Source organism: Rana temporaria, chromosome 7 (genome assembly GCF_905171775.1).
Source record: "Rana temporaria chromosome 7, aRanTem1.1, whole genome shotgun sequence".
NCBI classification, from domain to species: Eukaryota; Metazoa; Chordata; class Amphibia; order Anura; family Ranidae; genus Rana; species Rana temporaria.
Window position 1 is genome coordinate 137462800 of NC_053495.1, and position 27869 is coordinate 137490668.

The 27869-nt window shown below is 40.6% G+C and overlaps 1 protein-coding gene across 4 annotated transcripts in view; it reads right to left on the reverse strand.

Moving 5' to 3' along the window:
• Window positions 1-27869, reverse strand: part of FNBP1L (formin binding protein 1 like) — a 166410-nt gene that overhangs the window by 81373 nt on the left and 57168 nt on the right. For all 4 annotated transcript variants that reach the window (XM_040360004.1, XM_040360006.1, XM_040360005.1 and 1 more), the window contains exon 2: window positions 1133-1248. In XM_040360004.1, coding sequence (XP_040215938.1) covers window positions 1133-1248 — 116 coding nt within the window. The remainder of the gene's footprint in view (window positions 1-1132; window positions 1249-27869) is intronic.

A 27869-nucleotide genomic window follows, 5' to 3' on the forward strand; every position in this document is an offset into this window, starting at 1 on the left:
CATCTCGGGCTTCGGTTTCAGGTATGCATAGTAGCCCATTATGCTTTACCTTTGCAGAGAAATAAAGAGGAAGTAAAACCCATCAGGGTTTCCTTTCTCTAACTTCTATGTAAAATTAGAAATTTGGATTTTTTTTTATATACAACAATATATTTTTTCAGGTTTGTGCCGATATAGTCCCAACAAAAGAGGGGTTTGTTCTTGTATGGCATTTCAGGGTTGATGTCACCCAAAACTAGGCCGGCCTATGCATGACAGCAGTTTGAGAACTAAAAGTCGCTAGGACCTGGGAGAACCACTGAGTACTGGTGTAATTTTAAAATGGCACCTGGTCACGGTTGTGCTTTCTGTATTTACGGTGTGTTCTCTTTAAATAAAGTATTGAAAAAAAAATGGCACCTGGGACCCAAGTTAAAAAATCAATGCTTGCCATCTGTGTACCATTGAGGAAGATTATTCTTCACATTCTGAAGACACAACAGCAAATGGGAGAACATTTCTCCAAATTGAGCAATTTCCCCCTTATACAGTTATTGGAACAGGTGTACCCAATGGAAAATTCTGTTCGGAATTCAGCTCAAAATGTAGGTTTTCCTTAAAGTGCAACGCCACAATTGTTGAGAAAAAAAAAAAAAAAAAAACATTCCCCTCTGGGTCATCTATGTACATTGCAAGGATTAGAACAACCTTTCTTGCAGACTCCTACCTTTTGGTATTTTTAATAACATTAAATTACAATATGACTTGTTTCGCAATTGAATATGCTATATTTTTTTCTTTATTTGCTACCCCATCCCCCAAAAGTGGTGTTACCCTTTAAGCTTTCTAAATGCAGAGACAATGATCACTAGGTTGAAAAAAAAATTAAAAAAGCAGAGGGGACAAAAATAGTAATAAAAATCTGTCACGGATTTATCCTCTCACCGCTCTGGGGGGGGGGGGGGGGGGGGTGGCTTTAGATATACTTTTAGTCAGTTATCTATAGTAAGCAATAAGGAAATACTATAGGCATCTGAGGCCATTCAAATAACTGTTTGGATGCAATGTGTTAGAGTTCATCATTGCTCTTTGATTCGCTTTTCTTAACAAGTATGATAAAAGCAAGAAAATATAGCAGCCAAAGGGCACCTACCTTAGTTGTTTTGCGTAGTTCTGTTCGATTTCTAACCTCTCTTTCACAAATTTAGCATATTTGTCCAAGAAGTCTATTCCCCATTGCGTGTGCTTCTCTAAATTATCGAACTGATCCTGTATAGAAAGCAAATGGAAATCATCAGTAACAGCCTTTTATTCAACTTAACATACATGACTACGATAAAACTTTAATCTTGTTTAGCACAGTGAACCTGCCAAAGTTAATTCAATATAGGCTTGCCCAAAAGAGTTCATAACACATTCATTATTATTATTATTATTATTATTATTATTATTATTATTATTATTATACAGGATTTATATAGCGCCAACAGTTTGCGCAGCGCTTTACATCAGATCAAAATAAACTCTAATTGCAAACAATTTTCCAACTATCTGGGAAATCTGATGTGTTGCTTCTCTTTGGGAAAAGAAAAAGGAGGTGATGGTGCATGTACTGCTTCTGTCTTCTGCCATATAGTGGCAGACCCGAGCATAATTGAGGACTGGCAGATGTCTACCCATCCTTTGTTTTCCAAAGACATCTGTTCCTGTATGGTTACCATGACTTAGCAGGTACAGAGCACTCAGAGCACCCAATATTGATTTAACTCCATGGAGAGTTCACAGAAGGCAAGCATACAAAGTAGATATTGATCTTACCACACAACACAGATTGAAGAAAAAAAAAATGGAAATGATTAAAATATAAAGATGTAAGCAAATGCTACATACAGTGTGTAGAAATTTTACACACTGCTGGGAGAATGCAATCGCTCAGTGTCAAAACAGTCACGTTTAGTACTTCAGCGTTTACTAATTTCAATAGCCAGAATTAATATTCTGGCCAATGAAACAAATTAACGCCCAAGCTCCTAACACATGTAAATGCACCAAAAAGCTTGTCAATACTTGTGAAAACACAAGCATCAGGCATTTTTGCTGCCAGAAAGAAAGGCTTCTAGGAGAGTTTGTAAAACGTCCTATATGCATGAGGCCTAAAAGCTGCCAAACGCTAGGCATGTTTAGTGCTTGCGTAATAATTCATTTCAATGGCCAGAATAAATCATTTATTCTGGCAAATGAAATTAATTAGCGCCCAAGAGCTTGATGCCTGTAAAAGCTCCTAAAAGCTTTAGATTTTTTCTGCAAAAACGCTGCTGGCTTCTAGGAGAGTTAACTACTTGAGGCCCGCGCTATAGCCAAATGACGGCTTCAGCGCGGACCTGAAAATCCATGACGTCTTTTGACGTCCGCCCCTTTCCTCGTTCCCTGAGCGCACAGCGGGGAAATTCTGTGCTGGCCGAATCCCTTGGACACAGCCAATCACAGAGATGTGAACGGCCAATCGGAGTGGCCAATTGGTATGCGATCTGTGCGGCCAATGAGAGATGATCTTAAATGTAAACATATGAGATCATCTCTCATTGCCGGCTCACACAGACAGCGTCCTGTCAGGGAGAGAGGACCCCTATTTTGTAGGCGCTATAACTTTTGCGCAAACCAGACGCTTATTGCGATTTTTTTTTTCCAAAAATATGTAGAAGAATACGTATCGGCCTAGACTGAGAAAAAAAAAAAGTTTTTTAAAAAAAAAATTGGGCTATTATAGCAACAAGTAAAAAATATTGGTTGTGAGTGTCACCGGCGCAAAAGGAAATAAATAAATAAATGTGAACCGTGATCTGCTGCAGTACTGTGTGCCCTTAGTGGGGGTCAATAGTGCTCTAAGAAGAAAAATGTTACTGCGCAATCTTTTCAAAATTTACGCACTTTGTTTATAGCGCAAAAAATAAAAACCGCAGAGGTGATCAAATACCACCAAAAGAAAGCTCTACTTGTGGGGAAAAAAAGGACGTCAATTTTGTTTGGGAGCCAGGTAGCACGACTGCGCAATTGTCCGTTAAAGTGACGCAGTGCCGGAAGCTGAAATTTCACCTGGGCAGGAGGGGGGTATATATGCCCAGTAAGCAAGTGGTTAAAACATATGTCCTGTGTGCATGAAGCTGGTGAATCTAAAATCAGGGGTAGAGAACCTTAAAAAGGAGGTGGAGATCTACCTGAACAGCATGGAAGTCAAATATCACCGGGCACAATGTCACCCACTAACACCCGATTTAAACCTCCAATTACCGTACTACTGTGTCGCCATTGCGTGCATTGCACAGCAATCATGGGTTTAAATTCGGTGGTGAGAAAGCAACATATTACCTTCTCACCACCTGTCAAACACACTGGGATCACTTTTTTGAGAGGAGCAGCAGTGTATATGCTGCACTTTTGAAATGAGGCGCATTCAGAAAGTGAACCAAACCCACAGGATAGAAAAGAAGTCTATGGCCAAAATGCAGAAAACCTGCAGGTACACTGCACTGTACCCACTACTGTGTGGGTAAACCGTAGCACTTCAGTGTGAAAGCAACCCTATACCATTATGCCCAGTGTATTGCTTCACACTAACCTGAAAATCTCATCTTTCCTGGTGCTGGCACTACCCTGGAGACTGCCAACCGGGATAAGAGATGGCATGCAGTTGGTATCACTCCAGGAGCCAGCACTACAGAGGAGACAACTTATGAGTCTGTTTCCTACTACAGCTCCAAATTTACCAGTAGTCCCTCTGCCTTGCACTCCATTTGCTCACGAACGGCTGGAGGCAACTGGGAAAACATTTATGCTTATAATCCCTAGTGTCCGGTCTGACACTTGTAAGTGAACCATTTTAAAATAAACCTTTTTAAACGTTGCTTCACTTTTGGAGTTTTTTTTTCCTTGTGTCTGGATGAACTAGGACATGACAATATGGAGAGGACCTTGTGTATCTGCTAAACAAACCTCTCTGATTCAAGCATTGATCCTAGTGGATCTGGCGAGTTTATTTGGCACATTCACATTGAATCCACATACAAGCTATTACTGAGTGTCACGACTATACATCGTTCATTTTTTTTTTTTCTGGAACAATATTTTATTAGCACTTTCATATTTTACATTTGTTTCAGCTGTGTTTACTTGTTTAGAGCACCATTTATTATTATGGACTATATTGATTTTTTTGGATTTATGGATTTATTTTTTTTAAGCACTTTCAATTGTTCGCTGAGCCATGTAATGTCATGGTGTTGATGAATTATTATTTAATAATCTTTTAGCACACATAGAATGTTATAGTTAGTTTGATCAGCGCTGCTTTTTCACAATCTTTTTGGTCCTGCCATAAAAAAAATCAAAGAAGCTGCGATCTTTTTTTCTTTAGAAATCCTTGGCACTGTATTGCACATTTTTTCTCTGATACAAAGACATCCTAATAAAGTTCTATTGAAACACAAAAGAATAGGAAGCAAATTAGCCAATCTTGCCAGCTAATATGAGAGCCATTACCATGCAACAGAAACATACACAAGAGGCAAGGAGAGCTGACCAGAGGCCAGCCAGGGCATTTAGGGACAAACCAAACAAAAGAAAAGCCAGGAGGCTTAGCAGGAATGTGCATAAGACAGAAAAAGTATATTACAGTTATTACTCAAAACCGTGTAACAAATTGAACGTTCTGGCCATTGTAAAATACATACACTATATTTATTGTATAGAAAAAAATAAATTACCCAAAACATCATTGTCTATCCTTGTGGCAATTATTACCAATCAGAACCTTGTACAACTGTTTCTCCCAACTCTGAATTCACTAAAGGAGTTGAGAATCTTTATTAAAGAAAATATGTGCATATACATTTTAATTCTTCAAATTGTGTGAAAAGCAAACTCCTGTAAACTTATAATAAACCATAGGCATTTGCTTTTCACATGATTGGATAATGCTAAATATCTATAGTTTAATGAATAAAAATTCTCAACTTATTAAATCAGCCCAGTTGTGTTCAGTGAGAGGATCTTTACATTTTGGACAAATCGTATATATTAAAGGCATATTCACAATAGTGGGCACGATTCATTGTGCGCATAATACGGAAACGCGCTGAGCTTGCATGCTGTGAAGTGTTAAAACGTATCAGTTTTTTCCATTTTATTTTTAAATGAATGCTTAATTTTTTTTCTTAAGGCCCGTACACATGATCGGATATTCCAACAATTGTCCGATGGAGGAGTTTTGACAGATAATCCGACCGTCTGTATGCTCCATCGGACAATTGTTGACGGAAATTCCGACAACAAATGTTGGCTGTGCATGCTCTTAAATTGTCCAACAAATGTGTTCCATCGAATTATCCGATCGTGTGTACACAAATCCGTCGGACTAAAATCCAAAGTACAAAACATGCATGCTCCGAACCAATGCTAAACATCAATAGCGGAAGTTGTCCAAAGAGTGGCGGTAAAGAGCGTAAAAACCACGTAGTTTGGTGTATGTTGGCTGAAAATGTTCTGCCGTCTTTATGCAGAACAAGTTCACGGACAATGCCCTTCGGACCAAAACCCACATATTTGTCCGATGGAAGTCCGATCGTGTGTACGAGGCTTTAGTGTCCTTGTAAAGAGTCTGTGTTGATCAATGCACTCAATATGAAGCTCTAAATGAAACCTGTACTAACTATAGAGTTTATCATTACTGACCTCTCTTCCAGAAAAAGGAGTTTAGATTTTCCTGTAAACGTTCTATCTCAGGACACTGACTGGATATTCAAAGACCCTGGGTTATAGGCTGGTACCATCAGGTGACACTGGCATAGATTTGAGGTCATGCACCCTGGGTGTCTCCCTATAACCCTACCCCACAGTCTTCAGTTTTGCAGCAAGCAATGCATAGTAAAGCCTAGTACACATCAGCTTTCTTTTGGTGGTATTTGATCACTTTTGCGGTTTTTATTTTTTTGTGCTATAAACCAAAAAAGACAGAGGATTAAAAGGAAAAAAAAAAAAAAATCGCAATAGGCGTATATGGATTGGTTTGTGCAAAAGTTATAGTGTCGACAAACGAGGGGATAGATTTATGGCATTTTTTTTTTTTTTTTTTACTAGTAATGGCAGTGATTGCCGATTTTTAGCGGGACCGACATTGTGGCGGACAGATCGGACACTTGACACTTTTTTGGGACCACTGACATTTATACAGTGATCAGAGCTAAAAACAGCAGATTACTGAATAAAGGTCATTGGCAGAGAAAGGGTTTAACACTAGGGGCAATCAAGGGGTTAAATGTATATCCTAGGGAGTGTTTCTAACTGAGGGGATGGGACTGCCTGGAGGAGTAGACCAGATCGCTGGGCATAATCAGTATGACCATTAGACCCATCTCCTCTCTCCTGACAGAATGGAGATCTGTCTGTCTGTTTACATTGACAGATCTCCATTCGGTCTCTCTCAGGATCATTCGTGGGTGCTCGGCAGACATCGCGGCCTCCGGGCACGCGCATCGGCTCAGTCATCACGCTGCGGGCCCCCTAGAGCTCTTAAAGCAGCCGACGTACAGCTACAGCGATTCACTCCGGGGGGCCAACCTACCGCAGTACAACTGCGGCGGCTGGTCCTTAACTGGTTAAAAGCACAACAATTTGGCCATCTATTTACTCAGCGTAACAGCTTTTACATTTTACAAAAAAAAAAAAGTATATATTGGGTTTGGTTTTTTAATTCATTAACCACTTAAGCCCCGGACCAATATGCAGCCTAAAGACCCAAGGTGTTTTTACAGTTCGGGACTGCGTCGCTTTAACAGACAATTGCGCGGTCGTGCGACGTGGCTCCCAAACAAAATTGGCGTCCTTTTTTCCCCACAAATAGAGCTTTCTTTTGGTGGTATTTGATCACATCTGCGGTTTTTAGTTTTTGCGCTATAAACAAAAATAGAGCGACAATTTTGAAAAAAAAGCAATATTTTTTACTTTTTGCTGTAATAAATATCCCCCAAAAACATATATAAAAACATTTTTTTTCCTCAGTTTAGGCCAATACGTATTCTTCTACCTATTTTTAGTAAAAAAAATCGCAATAAGCGTTTATCGATTGGTTTGCGCAAAATTTATAGTGTTTACAAAATAGGGGATAGTTTTATTGCATTTTTATTTTTTATTTTTTTTTTACTACTAATGGCGGCGATCAGCAATTTTTTTCGTGACTGCGACATTATGGCGGACACTTCGGACAATTTTGACACATTTTTGGGACCATTGTCATTTTCACAGCAAAAAATGCATTTAAATTGCATTCTTTATTGTGAAAATGACAGTTGCAGTTTGGGAGTTAACCACAGGTGGCGCTGTAGGAGTTAGGGTGCACCTAGTATGTGTTTACAACTGTTTGGGGGTGTGGCTGTAGGAATGACGTCATCGATCGTGTCTTCCCTATAAAGGGAATGACGCGATCGATGCGCCGCCATAGTGAAGGACGGGGAAGCCGTGTTTACACACGGCTCTCCTCGTTCTTCAGCTCCGGGGAGCGATCGCGACGGAGCGGCTATAAACAAATAGCCGCGCCGTGGTCCCGGATCGCTCCCCGAGCGGACCCGACCGCCGCATGTAGCGGGGGGGGTCCCGATCGGACCCCCCACCCGCTAATAGGCGAGGACGTACCCATACGCCCATGTGCCTGTACGTGCCATATTGTGGACGTATATGTACATGGGCTGGTCCTTAAGTGGTTAAAATGTATTCTTTCACAAAAAAATTAAGTTTGAAAAACCGCTGCGCAAATACCATGTGACAAAAAGTTGTAAAGATCACCATTTTATTCCCTAGGAACTCTTCTCAAAAGAAAAAGTATAATGTTTTAAGGTTCGAAGTAATTTTCTGTAAAAAAAAAAAAAAAATACAGATTTAAGCTTGTAATAAAGTGCCAGAAAGCCTGGTCAGCAAGTGGTTAAATGAAGGAACATCTTCAACTGGTGCACGAAGATATTTAAGACAGACTTCAGGGGCTTATGGAGAGCAGCAATACCAAGGTTTTTGCACAGAGCAGTGCACATATGAACATTGGCAGGAACATTTGGTGATGCCATTACATCAGTACAGGGGTTTTGGGTGAGAGATCTTCTGCAGCCTCCAACACTGCTTCTGGGGCCTCTTCATTCCCTCCCATGTCTGCCTAATCGAAGTCAGGCCTAACAGGAGTCGCCTCACGTAGACAGTGGAGCTGGAGAAGGAGCTCGACAGTTTAAAAAGTCACTTTTGCACACAAAAAAAAAAGGGGGGGATTTAAAAAAAATTATTAACTTTGTAGGTCAATACATACAAGGTCGAATTTCGAAATAATTTTCTTTTAAAAATCAGAAATGTTGTGCGTTTTGTGATCCGATGGTGCCACCATTGATTTTGAAATTTGGCCAACCAAGCCTTCAATTTCACCTCATGTTGCTACAGAAAAGAATGTGGCTGGGAATCTTTTCTTTCGGGAATTTTCTTTTCTTGCACCTGCGCAATTTTTTTCGATTACATTTCTTGCACGATTCTCCTATCATTAATTAGAAAATCGTTCGTTCAAAAAATTTCCAACATGCCCGATTACTCAAATTCGATGGCTGCCCGAAAATCGGCTGTTGCTGCAGCCCACTAATGGTGCGAAATTCAGACGAAAATTCTTAGATAAGTTTTTCGAAAGAAAATGTCTGAAGAGCAGAAAGAATAAACTATCAGGGTGCTCAACAGCACCTTCGCAGTTCACCAAGTCATCTGCCGTGGTGGCAGATGGGATCTGTAGTACAATCACAACACTAAATGAATGGCGCGGATGTATGGGCAGAGCCCCGCTGTGATTAGTTGCTGCACAAGTTGATCAAGGAGCCTCAGTCTCAGGTGGATAACCAGATGTTATGTTCTGAGTGGGTAAAATTTATCGCCAAGTTTCAAAAGTTTACAGTGAGAAATTGAATCCGTGTCAAACACATTCACGGTTTTTATGTGTAAACACATACTGTTCAGGACACCCAAATAACAGAGGTATATATACTAGGCATACCCCCAAGGGATCTTCAGTGCCTGGGTTCCACAAGGATGGACCACAGCCATGGAACAATATATCACTATGCTGTACACTTAGTTCCACACTCCTGTTACCCGTTCTTAGCCGACAGTCCGGGCTATGGTGAGATCTCGACTAATGTTGGGATCCACCCAGATGCTTGGACTGGCAGCTGGCTCATGCTCTCGGCACACCGCTTAAACTCTATCGCCCCTTCGATAGCCTGTCACTCCAGTGAGCGCAGGAGAAGCAAATTGCCAGTGACCGACAGTCATCAGCTCTCCGCTCACTGAAGACAGAGAACTGAGTGATGAGTGGTCTTTGATTGCTCAATTGATATGAGGAAAGACGGGATGAACAGCCACACTCCAAAAAAAAACATAAGGTTGTCTTTATTGTAAAAAAATGGATAAAAAAAATGCACTATAAAACAAGCAAAACACAGGGAAAACAGCCTACGTGTTTCACACTCCGATTAGTGCTTAGCCATGACTAAGCACTAATCGGAGTGTGAAACGCGTAGGCTGTGTTCTGCTTGTTTTGTAGTGCATTTTTTATCCATTTTTTTTACAATAAAGACAACCTTGTGTTTTTTTTGGAGTGCGGCTGTCCATCCCGTCTTTCCTCATATCAATTGCTTTGTGCATTACCAGCACCCTTGATTTCCTGAACCATTGCTAATTTTCCCAACACACCCACCTGGAGCTGTTACTCCCTTCTCTTTGATTGCTCAGTTCTTGGTCTAAGTCGAGGTGGCAGCAGCTGGGATCTGTGCTGTAGCCATTTAGGTGCGTATCACTGTTATTTTTAAATTCCAAACACTTCTCAATACAAAAAAAAAAAAATTCTAACCCTTCCCTATGCAAAACTAAAAAGGAGTTTAAAATGCAAATATCTATACATTTTTCCATAACACTCTATGCTGTCAATATCAACAGCCTAAGAACACATTATCATCAAAAGAGCACAAACTGAGTCATTACCCTTGCTTCCCTGCCGAGATGGGATACAGTGGCGTAAGAAATATTGACCGCCTATACTTAAAATGCATTTCATATTAATGGGAAAATGCACTGCTGCCAACCAGAAGCTTTCACAGACCTATTTATCAAACAGAAGGCAATGCATTTAATGGCTTGTAAAACAAGGCTACTTCATTGCTGTTGTATTCTTTAGCTGTAATCAAGGAACTTATACAATTTTAATCCAGAGATCAATATGTTGCATTAAACACAGTTATACTTGGCAAGGATGCAAAAAGCCATTCGGACTGTCCCTGTGGCTGCAGCTCATTTCCTATTTCAAAGAATCAAATATATAGCAGAAAACATCAGGCTGCATATGCCTTGTGTGAGAGACATACGATATTATACAGTCATTTTGACTTTGAGCCCAGATTAAATGTTCAACCAATTTTACAGCTGAACTCCTGTGGCAGCGACAGCTCAAGTCTGCCTCTCACATGGTGTAGTGGCTCAGAGAAGCGACAGTGTTATATAGCAAAAACTTGCATATGATCAGAGATATACATCAGTAAGAGGGTTTGAAAGCACCTATGCAGTCTGATGCTTGGTGTCCCGTTTCAGTTCTTTCTATTTTCAAGGTCTTTCTATCTGGATTGGTCTTGCCATCAGATTACAAATGCTGGAGTCTGGGGTATTGGGGAGTGGCAAAAGGCGCACGAAATACATCAGAAAGGGCAGAAGACTTATGACTGAAAGAACCAGTTGGCTTAGGCCGTTGTGTCCAGTTGCTTCTCATGCACCCTCAAGATGAGCTCTGCTGGACGTACCCCCTCATTTTTACTTGTACGCTAGGCTAAATCTTTTAGACATTTCCAGTTGTGGGGCACTTGGTTATTGTCGTATCCAGAAATATTAGCTGTGGTATTTGGGACAAGACAGCAATAAGATACAGCTAGAAAGCAAAAAAACGTGTTCCATTTAGTCCGAGCGGTTTGTTGGCCCAGCCAGCTAAACTGTTTAATTGCCAAGCTGGAATCAAATACGCCAACTAAATGAAGAATATGCAGTAATCCATGTGCCAATAGGACAAGAAAAGCAAACACGTACTCTTCCCTGCATTGAAAGCACAATCCAGCAGAAAGAAAATTCCCATATACAATCATTTCCACAGGAGATTTTCCAGCGATAACTAGGGAACATTTGCAAACCACAAGAGCATGTTGGTCTGTGTGCATTAACCGTGTATACTTGTGCCTACTTGACCATTTTAGAAGATATACTTTTTAAAATTTAACAGCCTAGGTTAAAAAAAAAGCCATGCCTACTTTAGCTGGTCCAAACAAACAAAAATTTATCATGTCACCGATATGCCGTCACAAAATAAAAATAGAACAGTAAAGTTATGAAAATAGATATGCGGAAGATGGTGCTGCTGGCTTGTTTTGAAAAGGTACAGGCTACAATGCTGTCATTCTGATCCACAAAACATCTAGTAACTATTCAATAAAAAGGTTTTTAAAAAACTCCAGTACTCCCGATTCTAATCTTACGCACACAGAGGCCACGACAAAATTCATCAACAAAACAATTTACCCTCTATTTGGCCATGCATGGTACATCCTTTAAAGTATACTGTATTTCTCCACATTGCCACAAAGAAAATAGATTGATACACACTCCAGATTTTCATCATGATAAAACATGATCCTTAAAAGTTCATGGTAAAATAATCATAAAAAACACACCAAAACCAAGCTGCAAATCCTTTACGATCCAGGATATACAATTTGAAGCGAGAAAGCAAACTGCCTTATCAACATATTCACCACTACTCTTCAAAGATAATCAATACATAAAAAAGAAAGAGAGAGCGGGACTTTAAATGAAGCATGTGCAGGGATCAGATTACAATGGATAGGGGGAAAATAATAAATCTGGAATAAGTTATTAATTTCAAGACTTTCAAATAATGCACCGTCCATGACTATATTGCATTATTAAAGAAATTTGGTAAACAGTTATATATATATATACTTGACAGAAAAAGCTGGGGTATTTAATATAGAAAAAAGGGGGGTTTTTTTTGGGTCTATAAATTAGATGACAAACTCAAATACAGGTGAAGCAATAGACATTTCTAACCAGGTTCCTCCTTACCATCCAATCAGCAAGCCAAGTTCAACGGTCTAACTATACATATTAAAAGCAGAGGATTAGTCGCACACATTTGCAAATATATGTTTTAAGCTGCAGAGCCATCGCCAAGGCTCCCTGCGATTCTGCAGTCCTAACTACACACTTTTTAAAGTCTCCTCAATGGAGGCATGTACAAACTGATGGGTGGATGAAGGACAGGTGATTGGGGGGTGTGTCCCCACCTCACCTATGCCTGGTAAGAAATGAAAAAACAAAACCACAAAAAGAAACTGCAGCAATAGCTAAAATCAATGCAGACACCTGATTTAAACAATCGAGTCCCACAACTCACATGCTTCCATCCCTCATTATTTTGGAATAAAGGGGGGGGGTTTCAAATTTGGGACTTTAAATGAGGTAGTTAGTAAACCACCTCCATCCCCGGTTGTATAATAAAAAAGAAAGAGAGAGCGGGACTCCAGCTTTTTCTGTCAAGTATATATATAACTGTTTACCAAATTTCTTTAATAATGCAATATAGTCATGGACGGTGCATTATTTGAAAGTCTTGAAATTAATAACTTATTCCAGATTTATTATTTTCCCCCTATCCATTGTAATCTGATCCCTGCACATGCTTCATTTAAAGTCCCGCTCTCTCTCTTTTTTATTATACAACCGGGGATGGAGGTGGTTTACTAACTACCTCATTTAAAGTCCCAAATTTGAAACCCCCCCCCTTTATTCCATAATCAATACATAGTTGTATGTTTGGATCTAGGATTGATGTGATCGTATAAGGCTATAACCAGCAACACAAGCAATCTCACATCTATAAAGGCTATAACCAGCAACACAAGCAATCTCACATCTATAAGGCTATAACCAGCAACACAAGCAATCTCATGATATGATCTAGATCAGGGGTCTCCAAACTTTTTAAAACGAGGGCCACTTTGCATGCGTTACAAAATCAGTCCAGCCTTCAGCAACAAAAGACCTCCCCTTTCACATCAAAAGTCTTCCCCTTAATATCAGAAGTCCCGCATCACGTCACAGTTGCTGTGGGCTGGGTAAAAATCTTGCAGCTGGCTAGATGTAGGAGACTCGTTGGGTGAAGCCATAACAGCGTACAGGAGTCTGGGGTGAGAAATCTTCTGCAGCCTCTTCTAACACTGCTTCTGGGGCCTCTTCATTCCCTTCTATGGCTGACCTAACAGGATTTGCCCCACGTAGACCGAGGAACTAGAGAAGCCTGGCAGTTTAGGTTACTTTTGCAAAAAAAAAAAAAAAGTTAATAAAAACAAAAAAAATATGTTTTGCAGGTTAAAAATACCAGTACGTGCATTTTTATTAGGAGCATACGCTCAGTAGTTGTCTGCCCATACCTTCTGTACAGGCTTGAGTTTCCAAGGAAAGGCGAGTTTGGAATACTATATTTCAATCTCCTTTCCCCATAACCAAGGGTTAACCGTTCCCGATTTTTAATTCAATTAGTCTCATTGGAATCATTTACTCTGAGCTGTGCCACATATAATATACTGTACATTGTTATGGCAAACTTTGCACCTGTTAAAAATCGACAAATGTCAACTTGCTTGCCTCTTTTCTTATATTCCATGCAGCAAAGTTCACGTTTTAGAAAATACTTGCTTCCTGGAAGATACGCTACAATAGTTAATAAGATATAATTATCTAAATGTGTTTGAACCCGATCAGTGCACAAAGCACAATAGTTAGAATTCAAGCGTTTACCTCCTGCTGGGCTCATGTTTTTTTTTTTTTACATCCAGCAAAACTCACTGTGTCTATCCAGCCATATACACATGGCGAGGGCTCTTAGTCCGACTGGTCACATCAATGCATTTCACCTATGTAATAGGCTTCATCAGGATACTACACAGCATATGGCAAATTGATTCTTTATATACTGTGTACACATTACTTGTTAAATGTTTACCATCACAGGTAACTCCCTCTACAAAATGAATGATTAATTTTGTACAGGTGCATTATAAAAAGGTTACTTATGGCCTAAAAAGAAAAAAAACTGAAATTATCTTACAACTCATTTGCGGAGGAACTGAATACTGGACGTGGGAATATGTAAAATGTGTTTTGTTGGTTAAGGCCCCTTTCACACTGGGGCAGGAGGCGTGGTGGCGCTAAAAATAGCGGCACTATACCGTCAGAATTGCCGCGGGATTCGGCCGCTAGCGGTGTGGTATTAACCCCCACTAGCGGCTGATAAAGGGTTAATACCGCCCGCAATGCGCCTCTACCGCAGTTTCCTATTGTTTTAAATGGGAAGGAGCGGTACATACCGCTCCTCTCACCGCTCCAAAGATGTTTTTCTCTCCTGCCAGCGCATCGCCTCAGTGAGAAAGCCCTCAAGCTTTCACATTGAGAAGGCTGGGCAGGAGTTTCAGGCGATATACCAGCGCTATACCGCCTGAAAAACTCCTCAGTGTGAAAGGGGTCCAAGAGATTTTACATTCTTAGAACATTCAAAACGTCCGTATTTTCCTACAATTACATAAAAATCTAATACACCCGCTACACCAATTGTGCTGGATGTGGGAGGGCCAACTAAAATGATTTGGATGGTGAATTGCAACCAGTGTTAAAGAAATTAGAATCTGTGTGCAGAACTCCAAACAAGTTAAGCTCCCTACACACTGATAAAAATTCAACCGGTGTAGCAGGAATCGGTCATATTTTGAACAGTGTGTGGTTATCATTTGAACTACTTCTGTCAGACATGTTGCATATTAGTGGCTGCAGCAGCAGATCAGTATATTCTGATCGCAGTGGGAGCCACTGTTAGAATATAATGTCCTAGTGTGGGAGCGATCCCTCCACCCACCTCATTTGTTTGGCTGGAGGAATCCGTTTTCTGTTTCGCTCAACCTGCTAGCTGAATATATAAAAAAAAATAAAAATAAAATGAATGGACAACATTATTTGGTAGAATAGAATTTAAGTGGATGTAAAGGCACAAGGTTTACCTTCTGTGGGTATTAGTAACAGGTCACAAACATATCATATAAAAAAAAAAAAAAGAAAAAAAAAAAGGAGTCTATATACAATTATATCCCCCCCACCCTGGATACATTCCATTTGTATTGGATATGTCGACAACTACCTCAGCCATCAGTATAATCATCAGTATATTAGGCAAAAAGGCCACATAATGGAAAAAGTGAAATGTTTTGGGGTTGGATAGTTTTCTTATGAATAAGTGAATAATAAAATATTCTTCCAATTTCAGCATGTTGCATAACACAAGAAACAAGTCCAGGAAAACTTAAGCAGTTTTAGAAACTTTAGTTTACATCCTACTGAATAGCTTGATCAAGAAAAAACAACCAGTGAGTTTGCATTCTCTGTTCAGTTAAATTCAGTTTTAAAGCAAGTTGAGAAAGCCATGTGATCCAAAAGGGTTCTGGAACTTTGTACTGTCCGATCTGAAACCCTCTTTGCGACCATTTAAATAGCTTTTCAAGAGACACTTAGGTATGCGATCATCATGTGTGACAGGTTAAGTGTTATTAAACCTATAGCAAATACAGAGCGCCATGTACAAGTTTCCCATGTCTCCATCTTTGTTTCTCTCTCACAGTCTTCCTTTAGTGTGCACAGCACTTTATTGTTCTACCGCATGGTTATACCCCCCCCCCCCTCCTTTGCAATGGCAAGCTTGAATATGATATGATTATGGAGACCGGTTGTAGTTTGCCGGCTCATAACTTTTTCAGCCTGCTAGATTCTGAGGTTTGTCCGGATCTGCCCAAAACTATAAAAAGATACACCAACACTCAGGGCTAATGGGTTACGAGTCAGCCAAGTGAGGAATGATCTTGCATTAATTTTCATGTACTATACTACTAGTGCTAGTATAATATCAAAAAAAAGTCCAATTGGTTTGATTAATGAACAAGACACCTCAGATTCGGGAATCAGGACACTCAGGTGCACTTAATATCCGTGGGAACCACCACCACATGGAGAGCCGCTTACCAGATAATGGATAAACATCAGCAGTGTATAGAGATCCACAGCAGGGTGGAACCAGGGTGAACGGAGCCACAGGTAGGTATTAAATCCTCAGATTATGGAGACCTCCGATCCAGGTTTAGACAGCCAATGCATAATAAAGGAAACCGGACCATAGTGTAAAAGTTTGAACTCAGGTTTAATAAAAAAAAGTTAAAAACCTACTTACAAACATCCATGTAAAAGCAGATGCCGGCCGGCATAACAGGAGCCCTTACTCCTAACAATACAACACACATTGTTCCACAAAAATCAGTAATGCAATGTACTTTGTGTCTGCTAGAAAAAATATGTATTTGCCCATAAAATCGTCCAATAACATGGTGTTTAAATGAGTCCTGTTTTATTTACATGTGCAAAACCTATAGAGCTGTACGATCAATAAACCCAAACAAGCCGCTTGTTAAGTGACACAAACTTTCATAGGAACCAGTGTGGTGTCAAAATAAACCCACTATGACCATCAGCTAGTTTGGGCAAAATGTCACCTCATGTACAAGTAGGACAACTAACCTCCATCTTCAGGCTGCTTATGGAGCACACAAGTCAGCATGTATGAAGGGACAGGAGGCGATGTCTAGGATGCAGATCATCAGTGACAAACTAGAATATCTCAGCTACTAATCTCCAGTTCTGGAAAAATCTTTGCCCGTTATATCATTAGACTTAAATTCAAATTCATAATAAAAAGCATATTCTGAACCTTTTCAGCATTTCAGAAATCTGTGCAGCCAACAAGCAGTATGGAGTCCTACAAAGGCTTATTCAACTTCAATAGGAAACAAAAGCCTACATTATACGGCATAGTAAAACATCAGGAGGGCAAATATGCAGCCGTGCACTATTTTTAGGACAAGATTTCAGTTTGCTGGCTCTTCCTGATATCGGATGGCTAGAGCCAAGGCTTGCAAAGCAAGGTCTGATTTACATAAGGAAGTTGTACAATAGAATATTGGTTTGTGGCAGAGGCCAGTAAGGTTGCCAAATGATAAAACTTTGACCTGCTCTTTTGACATAAACAAACACTGGACACTGGAGAGGCTGTGGGCGATCTCAGACCTCCCAACTTTGAGGGAAAGAGGGAGAGAAGAAACTATTGCCAACTACTGTATTCTGACAGCATCCGATTAGACGGTCTACAATTTTCCGCCTGGCTCCATTGACAAACGTTGAAAAAAAAATAGACTTTGTAGGAAGCAGGGGGCACCAGCAGGGCCATCCAGGGCTTTAATTTTGTCTCAAATCAGTAGGAATTGGCTGCATACCCACCATACCCCTATTTAATTAATATGATTAAAAAAAAACAATTAAACCCACTGAACGTAAAACATTTAATTTGATGACTTAAGTAAAATATATACGTTGATTGTTTTAACAGCCAAGAGAGGCCCAAAAAGGACAACCGAAGATACAGAAAAAGAGCGTTTTGATTTCTAAAACACTTTTAGGAGTTATGCATCCTGTTCTGAGTGTCAAAAGACAATTTTTTAAAAGGGGCTATTTAGCACTTAAGACCCGGACCATTATGCAGGTTAAGGACCTTGCCCCTTTTTGCGATTCCGCACTGCGTCGCTTTAACTGACAATTGTGCGGTCGTGCGACATGGCTCCCAAACAAAATTGGCATTTTTCCCCCACACATAGAGCTTTCTTTTGGTGGCATTTGATCACCTCTGCGGTTTTTATTTTTTGCACTATAAACAAAAATAGAGCGACAATTTTGAAAAAAATACAATATTTTTTACAAATAAATATCCACCAAAAATATATAAAAAAAATGGTTTTCCTTAGTTTAGGCCGATACATATTCCTCTAGTGATTTTTGGTAAAATGATTGGTTGGTTTGATATGATTGGTTTGCGCAAAAGTTATAGCGTTTACAAAATGGGGGATAGTTTTATGGCATTTTTATTAATATTTTTTTTTTTTTTTTTTTTTTTTACTAGTAATGGCGGCAATCAGCGATTTTTTTTCATGACTGCGACATTATGGCGGACATATGGGACACTTGACACATTTTTGAGACCATTGTCATTTTCACAGCGAAAAGTGCTATAAAAATGACAAGACAGTGAAGGGGTTAACCACTAGGTGGCGCTAAGGGGTTATGTGTGCCCTAAGGGAGTGATTCTTACTGTAGGGGGTGTGGTTGTAGGCGTGACGTCTGATAGTCGTTTCCTATATCAGGGAACAGAATTAGTGTCACTGCCACAGAGAAGAACGGGGAAGGTGTGTTTACACACACACCTCTCCCCGTTCTTCAGCTCCTGTGACCGATCGCGGGACACCAGCGGCAAACGCAATCACGGAACTTCGGACCGGGTCGCGCGTGTGATCCACAGCTGTGCTCTTAAAGGCGACGTACAGGTACATACCTGTGCCCAATCGTGCCATTCTGCTGACGTATATGTGCAGGAGGCGGTCCTTGAAGCGGGAGTTCACACGAAAAATGTTTAACATTAGATTGAGGCTAATTTTAACAAGCAGAATTGGGTATTCTTTTTGAAAACTCAATAAAAAATAATTTTACAAAAAAAAAAAAAAAAAAAAGAAGAAGAATTGGGTATTCTTTTTAAAATTAATGAAGTACTTACCGTTTTAGAGATCGATGTTCTCCCGCCGCTTCCGGGTATGATCTTCGGGACTGGGCGTTCCTATTTGATTGACAGCCTTCTGACAGTCGCATACATCACGTCACCAGTTGCCGAAAGAAGCCGAACATCGGAAGGCTGTCAATCAAATAGGAACGCCCAGTCCCGCAGCCCATACCCGGAAGCAGCGGGAGAACATCGATCTCTAAAACGGTAAGTACTACATTAATTTTTTTTTAAAAACACCCGATTCTGCTTACTAAAATTAGCCTCAATCGAATGTTAAAATTGTTTATTTTGGGTGAACCTATCCAATGCAATATGCAAGCAGTTGTGAGAGAACGAAAGAGAACGTATTCCAGGCAATATTGGTGTGTTCTGCAGAACCACAAATCTTGTTTATGGCTCATTGGTTTGCGTTTTTTTAAATTTGAGTTGGTGTTTTAGTCTGTGCTGACAATCTGAACATACATTTTGCAGGGATGCTAGGAAAGCAATATTTAGCCAGTTTCAAACTCTAGGACAGAGCAGGCAACAGTCGCAGGCAGCGCTTTAAAGTTACTGTCATGTAAAAAGTATCGGGTCTGCCACTGCTGCTCCTCTTGAAAATCTTAGTTGCCCAATCGCGATTACCATTATGTGCCACGGACTTGGAACAAGCATGCTGTAACTGACAGCAAAAAAAAAAAAAATTGCATGAATTCCTTTTATCTCTATGCTTGTTCCATGTCGGAAACTTAGAAAGCAATGAAGAGAGAGCGAAAAAGGAGAGGTCAACAATGGCAACCAATATATTTGTCTCGTAAAAAAAAGTCACTTTTAAAACCAAAGTTACTGCCGAAGCCTGTGCCAGTATTTTCCAAGCATTAGCAGGAAAGACTCTGGAATGAGCTTTACGGAAGTCCTTAGAAAGCATATTGTCATCTGACAAACCAGTCTTAGAAATGTATTAAAATGGCATAAAGGTTTCCTTTCTATGCCACTTAGAATTTAGGGACGGAGAAACACTATTCACAAGAATCTGCAAGCTCTCTGTAGATGTCTGAGATAAGCAAATAGAAAAGAAAAAAAAAAAAAAAAAAAAACCCCCGATCAGAATCTTTCCAGTCACAAAAAAAAAAAAAAAAAAAAAAAAAAAAAAGGAAGGTCCCTGGGGTCCCTTGGTGGCTGTCTCGGCTCCTCCCCGCATCAGCTAACCCCCTTCATGGAAAGCTCTCCCTCAAAAGCGTTAGCTTGCGGGCGCACTCCCGTGATACAGCCGGCGGCTATAGTCACTGACTATCACTTGGCCCGCGTCATTGATTTGACAGCAGCGGGAGCCAATGGCTGCGCTGCTATCAACCAATGAATGAGCCGAGAAGCCAGCACGTTAGCGGCGCAGGACTTGGGGGGGGGGGGGTATGGGGTTCGCTAATTCTCGGATGTAATGCATAGAATCAAGGTAAAAAAACATGTACCTTTACAACCCCTTTAAGTAGTAGACCGTTAAATTTAACTGAACTGGTATAAAGATCCTTATTCACATTTAGAATCGAAATGCCAAAAATACAATCCATATCAGCATTGGATTTTAGAGCCATAATTAATCCCCAGTCACAGTGTTTTCTGATGGCTTTCCTGACAGACATAGAAAGATGGAGAGCACAGCAGCACAACAAATGCTTTTACTGGTAGAGATGCCTCTGTCCACAGGCTTCTAGCCAAAGCCAACCGTTTATGCTTTGTCTTCAGAACTAGCAAAACGTATTAAAGTGTGTAGTATGTTCATGCAGTACATTGTTAGATGCAGTAGAATACATCAGTCATATGCATTTTTTTTTTTTTGCCACGACTCCTAAAATACACAGTGGACATAGGATAGCAAATTAGAATACCAAGATTTGGTAGATGGCTGGTGAAAGACTGTTGCTCCAAAAAGGTAAAAATAGTATGGGCAAAACTTTTGACCCTACTTCTCCTATGGATCACAGGAATGCAGTTCATTCAACCTGTCACTAAGCTGGTCCAGGATCTATCCCAACTTTACAGTTGAGATCCACCATATGCCTGGACCTGCCTTTCCCAGCCCCTCCACAAAACGGCACGCCTGTGAGCCGTTGACTGACAGCCATGGCTCTTTGCTCAGAGTGTAGGGGAAAACTGAGCAATCAGCGGTGTTTCATCACTCAGTTCTCAGTGCAGAGCTGGCAGAGGACAGATGCAGCATTGGACTGATGCTGAATTCATATGTATAAATGTTTATTTAAAAAAAAAAAAACACATTTAACAAAAAATTAAATGTGATGGCTGCATTTGTTAGGCTTTTTTCCTTTGCTTTCAGCTGGTGAGCCGACCAGTAATATTTGGTGTGACCTCCCTTTGCCTTCAAAATGGCATCAATTCTTCTAGGTACACTTGCACACAGTTTATGAAGGAAGACGGCAGATATGTTGTTTCAAACATCTTGGAGAACTAACCACAGATCTGTGGATGTAGCCTCAAATCCTTCTGTCTCTTTACATAATATCAGACAGACTATGTTGAGATCAGGGCTCCGTTGGGGCAAAAACCATCACTTCCAGGACTCCTTGTTCTTTATAGTGAAGATAGTTTTTAATGACATTGACTGTTTGGGGTCGTTGTCCTGAGGAATAAATTTGGTGCCAAATCACTTGCTTGCCTGATGGCATGATGGACAAGTATCTGCCTGTATTTCTCACCATTGATCCTGACCAAATCTCCAACTCCATTCGCAGAAATTAAGCCAACAAGAAACCTCCACCATGCTTCACTGTTGCCTGCAGACACTCATTGTTGTACCACTTTCCAGCCCTTCGGCTAACAAACTGCTTCCAGCTGCAGCCAAATATTTTAAATTTTGATTCTGTGGCTTCAAAAAAGCTTGAACAGCACATCTTGAAACCCCAGTCTGCTTTGAAATCTTTGCCTGGAAGAGACCTTGCAGATGCAGTATAACTAATTTGTGTTTGTTTCTGTGCTTAGTCTTGCCATAGTGTATGACCTGTGATATGAAATGGTCTTCCGCAATCTCACCTTAGTAGCAGAGTTTGGCCGTTTCTCACCCAGGTTTAAGCCTCCGAACACAGCAGTTTGTTTCAGTTAATATTTCAATCTACATATGAAATTGATAATTCGCACCTGCTTGGTAAAATTGGATAATCATACACCTGATTCTAATCATACAAATGCCCTGACTTTGCCCAAGTCTACAAAGTGTGCAAGATTTGATGTTTGAAGACAAGGGGAAGTCGCACCAAATAATGGATTGGATTTAGATTATACTTCTGCTCACTCTGCATTTTGCAAAATAATAAAATACAAAAGTTAAAAGCATTTTTACAGCATTTCTTCACACCTTCTTAAAACACACACACACACACACACACACACGTTGTAAGGTAGAGGATATATCATGACATCCAATCTCAAGTTCACATTGGCATCATCCCATAAATGAATATGGTATTTTTGAAAACAAAAAAGTAGTAAAACTTTAAATATGCCAAATGAGAAGTCAGAATAAACAAATCTTTTTAAATGTCATTACACGTAAAACATTGTCAAACACAATATAGAAAATATAGATATGTATAAATAAACCTTGCGATAAATACAAACATGTAAATCTGATGGATTGTAACTGGCCTATGCGATATGCGGGATTCCCCCGCTGCTTGACACTGAAATTGAGCTGCCAAAACCATACAGTGGTTTAACAGGACAGGTTCCACTCAGAACAGGCCTCGCCATAGTCGACTAAAGAAGTTGAGGGCATGTGCTCAGCATCATATCCAGAGGTTGTCTTAGAAATAGACGAATGAGTGCTGCCAGCATTGCTGCAGGGGCTGAAGGGGATGGGGGGTCAGCCTGTCAGCCATGCAGACCAATTTGATGCAGTGTTCAGCATATAGTCTGAGCACTGTCATCCCAGAAGGAAGCCTCTTCTAAAGATGATGCACAAAAAAGCCTGCAAACAGTTTGCTGAAGACAAGCAGACTAAGCACATGGATTTCTGGTACCATGTCCTGTGGTCGGATGAGACCAAGATACACTTATTTGGTGTGGCGGCAACCAGGTGAAGAGTACAAAGACAATCGTGTCTCGTCTACAGTCAAGCATGGTGGTGGGAGTGTCGAGGTCTGGGGCTGCATGAGTGCTGTCGACACTAGGGAGCTACAGTTCATTGAGAGAACCATGAATGCCAACATGTACTGTGACATACTGAAGCAGAGTATGATCCCCCTGCCTTCGGAGACTGGACTGCAGGGCAGTATTCAAACATAACGACCCCAAACACCTCCAAGACGACCATTGCCTTGCTAAAAAAAACAAAAAAACAATTGAGGGTAAAGATGTCTCCAGACCTAAACCCTATTGAACATCCTCAAAACAGAAGGTCGAGGAGCGCAAAATCTCCAACATCCACCAGCTCCACAATGTCGTCATGGAGTGAAAGAGGACTCCAGTGGAAACCTGTGAAGCTCAGGTGAACTCCCATGCCCAAGAGGGTTAAGGCAGTGCTGGAAAATAATGGTGTCCACACAAAATATTGACACTTTGGGCCCAATTTGGAAATTTTCCTGTAGGGGTGTACTCACTGTAGCCAGCGGTTTAGACATTAAATGGCTGTGTGTTGAGTTATTTTAAGGGGACAGCAAATTTACACTGTTATTCAAGCGTTGTCACATGAAAAGCTAAAATAAAATATTTACAAAAATGTGAGAGGGGGGGGGGGGGGTGTACTCACTTGTGTGTTATATTTTTTTTATATATATACACTCACACAATCATTTTTTTTCCTTTTACTGCCCCTCTCTACAAACTGCCCGGAATGATCATACCTCTTCACATAGCCATGTTAAAGTTTTCGTTACCAGCACATTTTAATTGATTTCAATAGTAATCTGACATGTAAAATTCAAAACAGATGCCATTTCCCCTCCTCTGGAAAGGATTACTATTCTTCTCATGTTCCTAGGGGAAAGGCATTGTTAAAATGGAACATGTTAACGCCAGATCAATTTAAGGAGTTTACTTTATGTAGTCCTACGTAATGAATACTTCAACAAGAAAAGACCCATGTGGCACAAAGATAAATCCTTCCATGCAGGATAGCCCACATCTGAGCTCTAAGGAAGTGACCTAAGCAAAGTCATTGAATGTTGTTGGTAGAAGACCAAGACAAGGGCTTACACAACCAGAAGTTACCCAGCCATGGGTAAAAAACACAAGGCATACAATTATAGCAATATAGCTCAGGATAAAGAAAAAGAAACCAAAGTTACACGCAGACGGAATGCATATATAACATTTTTTATAACAAAAAAAATTGTAATAGAGCCTGCACTTCCAGGCTTAAGGTAGTACTAATGTCTAAGTGCCAGGTCATACCAAAAATGTGGTGCAGGAAAGGTATATTCTGTTCACATTTCCCACAGCATAGTTGAACACACTGCCCTTGCGATCGGCATGTGGGTGCCAATGGTTTGTTAATAGCAGCCCTAACGCAGATCATAAGTAGGCGTTTACGGGTACCAAATCGCATGGTACCACATTACCATGTGGTTTGGTGCAGTGCGTTTTGAAGAAGCAGTGCAAGCACTACTTTTTTCTGCATTCCAGTGCGCTTTGAGGCCCATTCAAATGAATGTGCTGTCATCACCCTAATTAAACTGACTGTTGACTATAATAACAGTATGTTATTTTGACATTTGATAGGTCTACTTGTTACCGCCAAAATAAGCCATTCAGAACGTGCATGTATATTAGTGTGAACCAACCCTAAAAGTTATTTTTTTACCTTAACTAGTTGCAGATTTTGGGTATGCTACACATGTGGCAGCGGGATCAGGACACGGGGAACCAGTGGCCGCCAACACTGGCATCGGCCGATTATAGGCAATTTGGACAACTGGAGGGCTATAATATGCCCTCATTCTTTTGGGAGAGGCTCACCACGGCATCAATAGACATGCAAATGGAACACTTGGGGAAAGAACATTTTTATTTGAAAGATGGCAAATATCTTGCATGGTTCCTGGTATGTTTATGGGCATGGCGAGTGTAAAACTGCCTGGTGGGTTAGTGGCCTATCCAGGGCTATGTGTATATATGCATGTAGGGTATTTTTTTTGTTGCAAAACCTTTTATTGCTCATGCAAATGACTGACACTTATCTATACACACACACACACACACACACACACACACACACACACACACACACACACACACACATATTTCACGTACATAGCGGGTAAAATAAGTATTGAACAGGTGGCATCGTCCCATCTCTGAACAGTCTAGGGTTTAGAGATGAGACACATTTTGAACCAGTACTGGGAAAGATTCTACCCATCCATCTCAATGTCCAACCCACCCCCCCCCCCCCAAAAATATACACTGCAGTAATGCAGCAATACTAGAAGCTAAAGTAACCAGTAATATATGGATCCTAAAGTGTTCATACACCTCTGTCCTGCCACTGCATTTGGCAATTGGCATGGTTATTTAATATGGCCAATATGTCACAAAACAAGGTTATATAATTATGTTCAGGTTCACGCAGTCAGAGACAAAGCACTGTTTCGGTTATACACTTTATTAAAATGTTTTACTAGTTACGCAAAATCCCAAATGGATAACAGAGAATGCACATTGTTTTGTCCCGCAACTGGTGCCAATACTACACATCTCCCCTTACATCCTGTTAATCGGATATTGCCATTAACCCTCTCTCCTTGTGAAGTCAAAGTCATGTCCAGCTGCAGCACTCTGTGACAGTCCCTGACTTAGCGATGATGCACTGAAGGGAATAGAAGTATATAAATACACTTGGGATAACTATGTAATTACGGAGCCAATGAGCAACTTTAACAATTCCAAAGCAATGACACATTCAAAATGACCAAAATCACGGGCTTCAAAGTCTTATTTTGCAAAATTCATAATCCCTATAGTGTATTTGTGGAGTTCCTGGCCTGTCTCCTGTCTAAAGCTAAAAAAACAACTGTCAGAAGATGCCTGGATCACTACTGAGCTTTAGATTAGTCATTTAAATAATTCTTTCCTTAGGAATATAATCATAACAACTGGACAAGAATAATGACCAAATTCAGGAACTTTAACCATAACTCAACGCTTAAATGGGGTTGAAAACCGTCATGTTTTTTCACCTTAATGCATCCCATGTATTAAGGTGAAAGAAATCTGATAGTGACCGCATCCGCATGTATAAAACTGTATTGTAGGTCAGATCATTTCTGTCAACACCCTCCTCACATAAAAGATAAAAGAGGCACTGCATCCAATTTGGGGCTCTCCTTTACCATCAAAGCAAGGAACATTTGTACTCATGAGAGCCAATGTACCATCTTGCTTGTTGACTGAACTTTGCTGAACCAGGACTTGATAAGTATTTTTCCATCATCTTCTACCAGATTTTCTTTTCCGTCGCATTATTGGCTTTCCTTCGTAATACTTTTTCGCTCTAAAGATTTTGTTTGCAGCATTTTTGGATGTAAACCCTCATATACCCAGTGACGTGAACAGCCTCAGATGATACACAGAGATTAAACAAATCTCCCTACATAAGTTTTACATATATATATCTGCCGTCTTCAGCTTGCTATATTCTTTAGAAAGTGCACATTGTGTTCAATAATGTTCTCTTCCTGTTCAGCACTGGGAGTGAAGTCTTGGCATACACAGTGTGACAGCCGATTGGAGGAAAGACACATATGCCCACTCCACATAGAGTAAAGAAGGCACGTGCCTCTATGTGCTGTGAATAGACCAGCTCTCTGCTAATTTATAGCACCCACCCTGACACAAATTAGCACCCACCCTTGTCAGAAATTATCATACCAACAGAAGAACTGAGAAGCAGAAAAAGACACAGGACTTAGGGCTTTGGAGAGTGATAAGAAAATACTACAGATATACGTGTCTAGGTCAAATTTCATGAATCAGGTTTCCATCCATTTTAAGGCCCCTTTCACACGGGGACGGATCCGCTTTTAGTGATCCGCCAGCTCAGCGGGAGATGTCACCGCTGAGCCGGCAGATGACAGGTCCCTCTCTCTGCTCACTGAGCGGAGAGGGGCTTGTCCAGCGCCGCTGTCTCCTATGGAGAGATTGGGAAAAAAAAAAGGAAAGCATGTCTGTTTTCATCAGATCTCACCCGATCCGATATGGACGGATGGCAACACATCGCCATCCCTCCGATTTTAGCGGGTCGGATGTCAGCGGACATGTCTCCGCTGACATCCAACGCTCCATAGAGATGTGTGGAGCGGCCGTTCAGGTCCACCAACAAAACTGACAGGCGGACCTGAACGGTCTGACCGCGTGAAAAGGGGCTTAACTGTCTTAAATGATATTTAAAAATTGTTAATATTGTCCCTGTAACGGACACATGCATGCTGCCGAGACAGTTATAATCTTCGTGCAGGGGGACTACAAGGAACTGCATGGCTTGTCACAAGTGGATGTACCACAGTGTATTCTGAGCTCAAAGGGTTAATTGGACAAGTTTCTTTTCATTGTTGAATGCTAATGTTCCCTTCGCATAGATAATGAACTCTCTTTTGTGTGCAGGTAAACAGCCCCCCTGTGAGGTGTATGCTGATGGGGATTATGTGTGAGTGATAATTGTTTTAAAGGTTAATTGAATTCTATGTGCCTGGCCAGGAAATGTTAAGTGGGGTGAGGTGCCGAAGCGGCTAGAAACTTGCCAAGTGATTAATTCAAGGAGATGTCATTGTTCTTGTAACAGTTGTAACCAGATATAAGCAGGTGAAATATGCCAAATAAAGTCAGTCTACTTGACCCTTCAAACGTAGCACGTCTCGTTTCTTGGAAGGGCGTTCGATGGGATATACCGGCGGTACCTGCATATCGCAGCTTGCCAGGGAAAAGGACGTCTCAAACGGCTGAGACCCTCACACCAGTGGGTAGCCGTTACAGTCCCTAATGCAATAACAGAGACCTTACAGAATAATCCCTGTCTCTTTGAAGAGTACAACTATATGGTAAATCTCTGGATATACTTGTCTGTGGTGACAATATGTGTGAT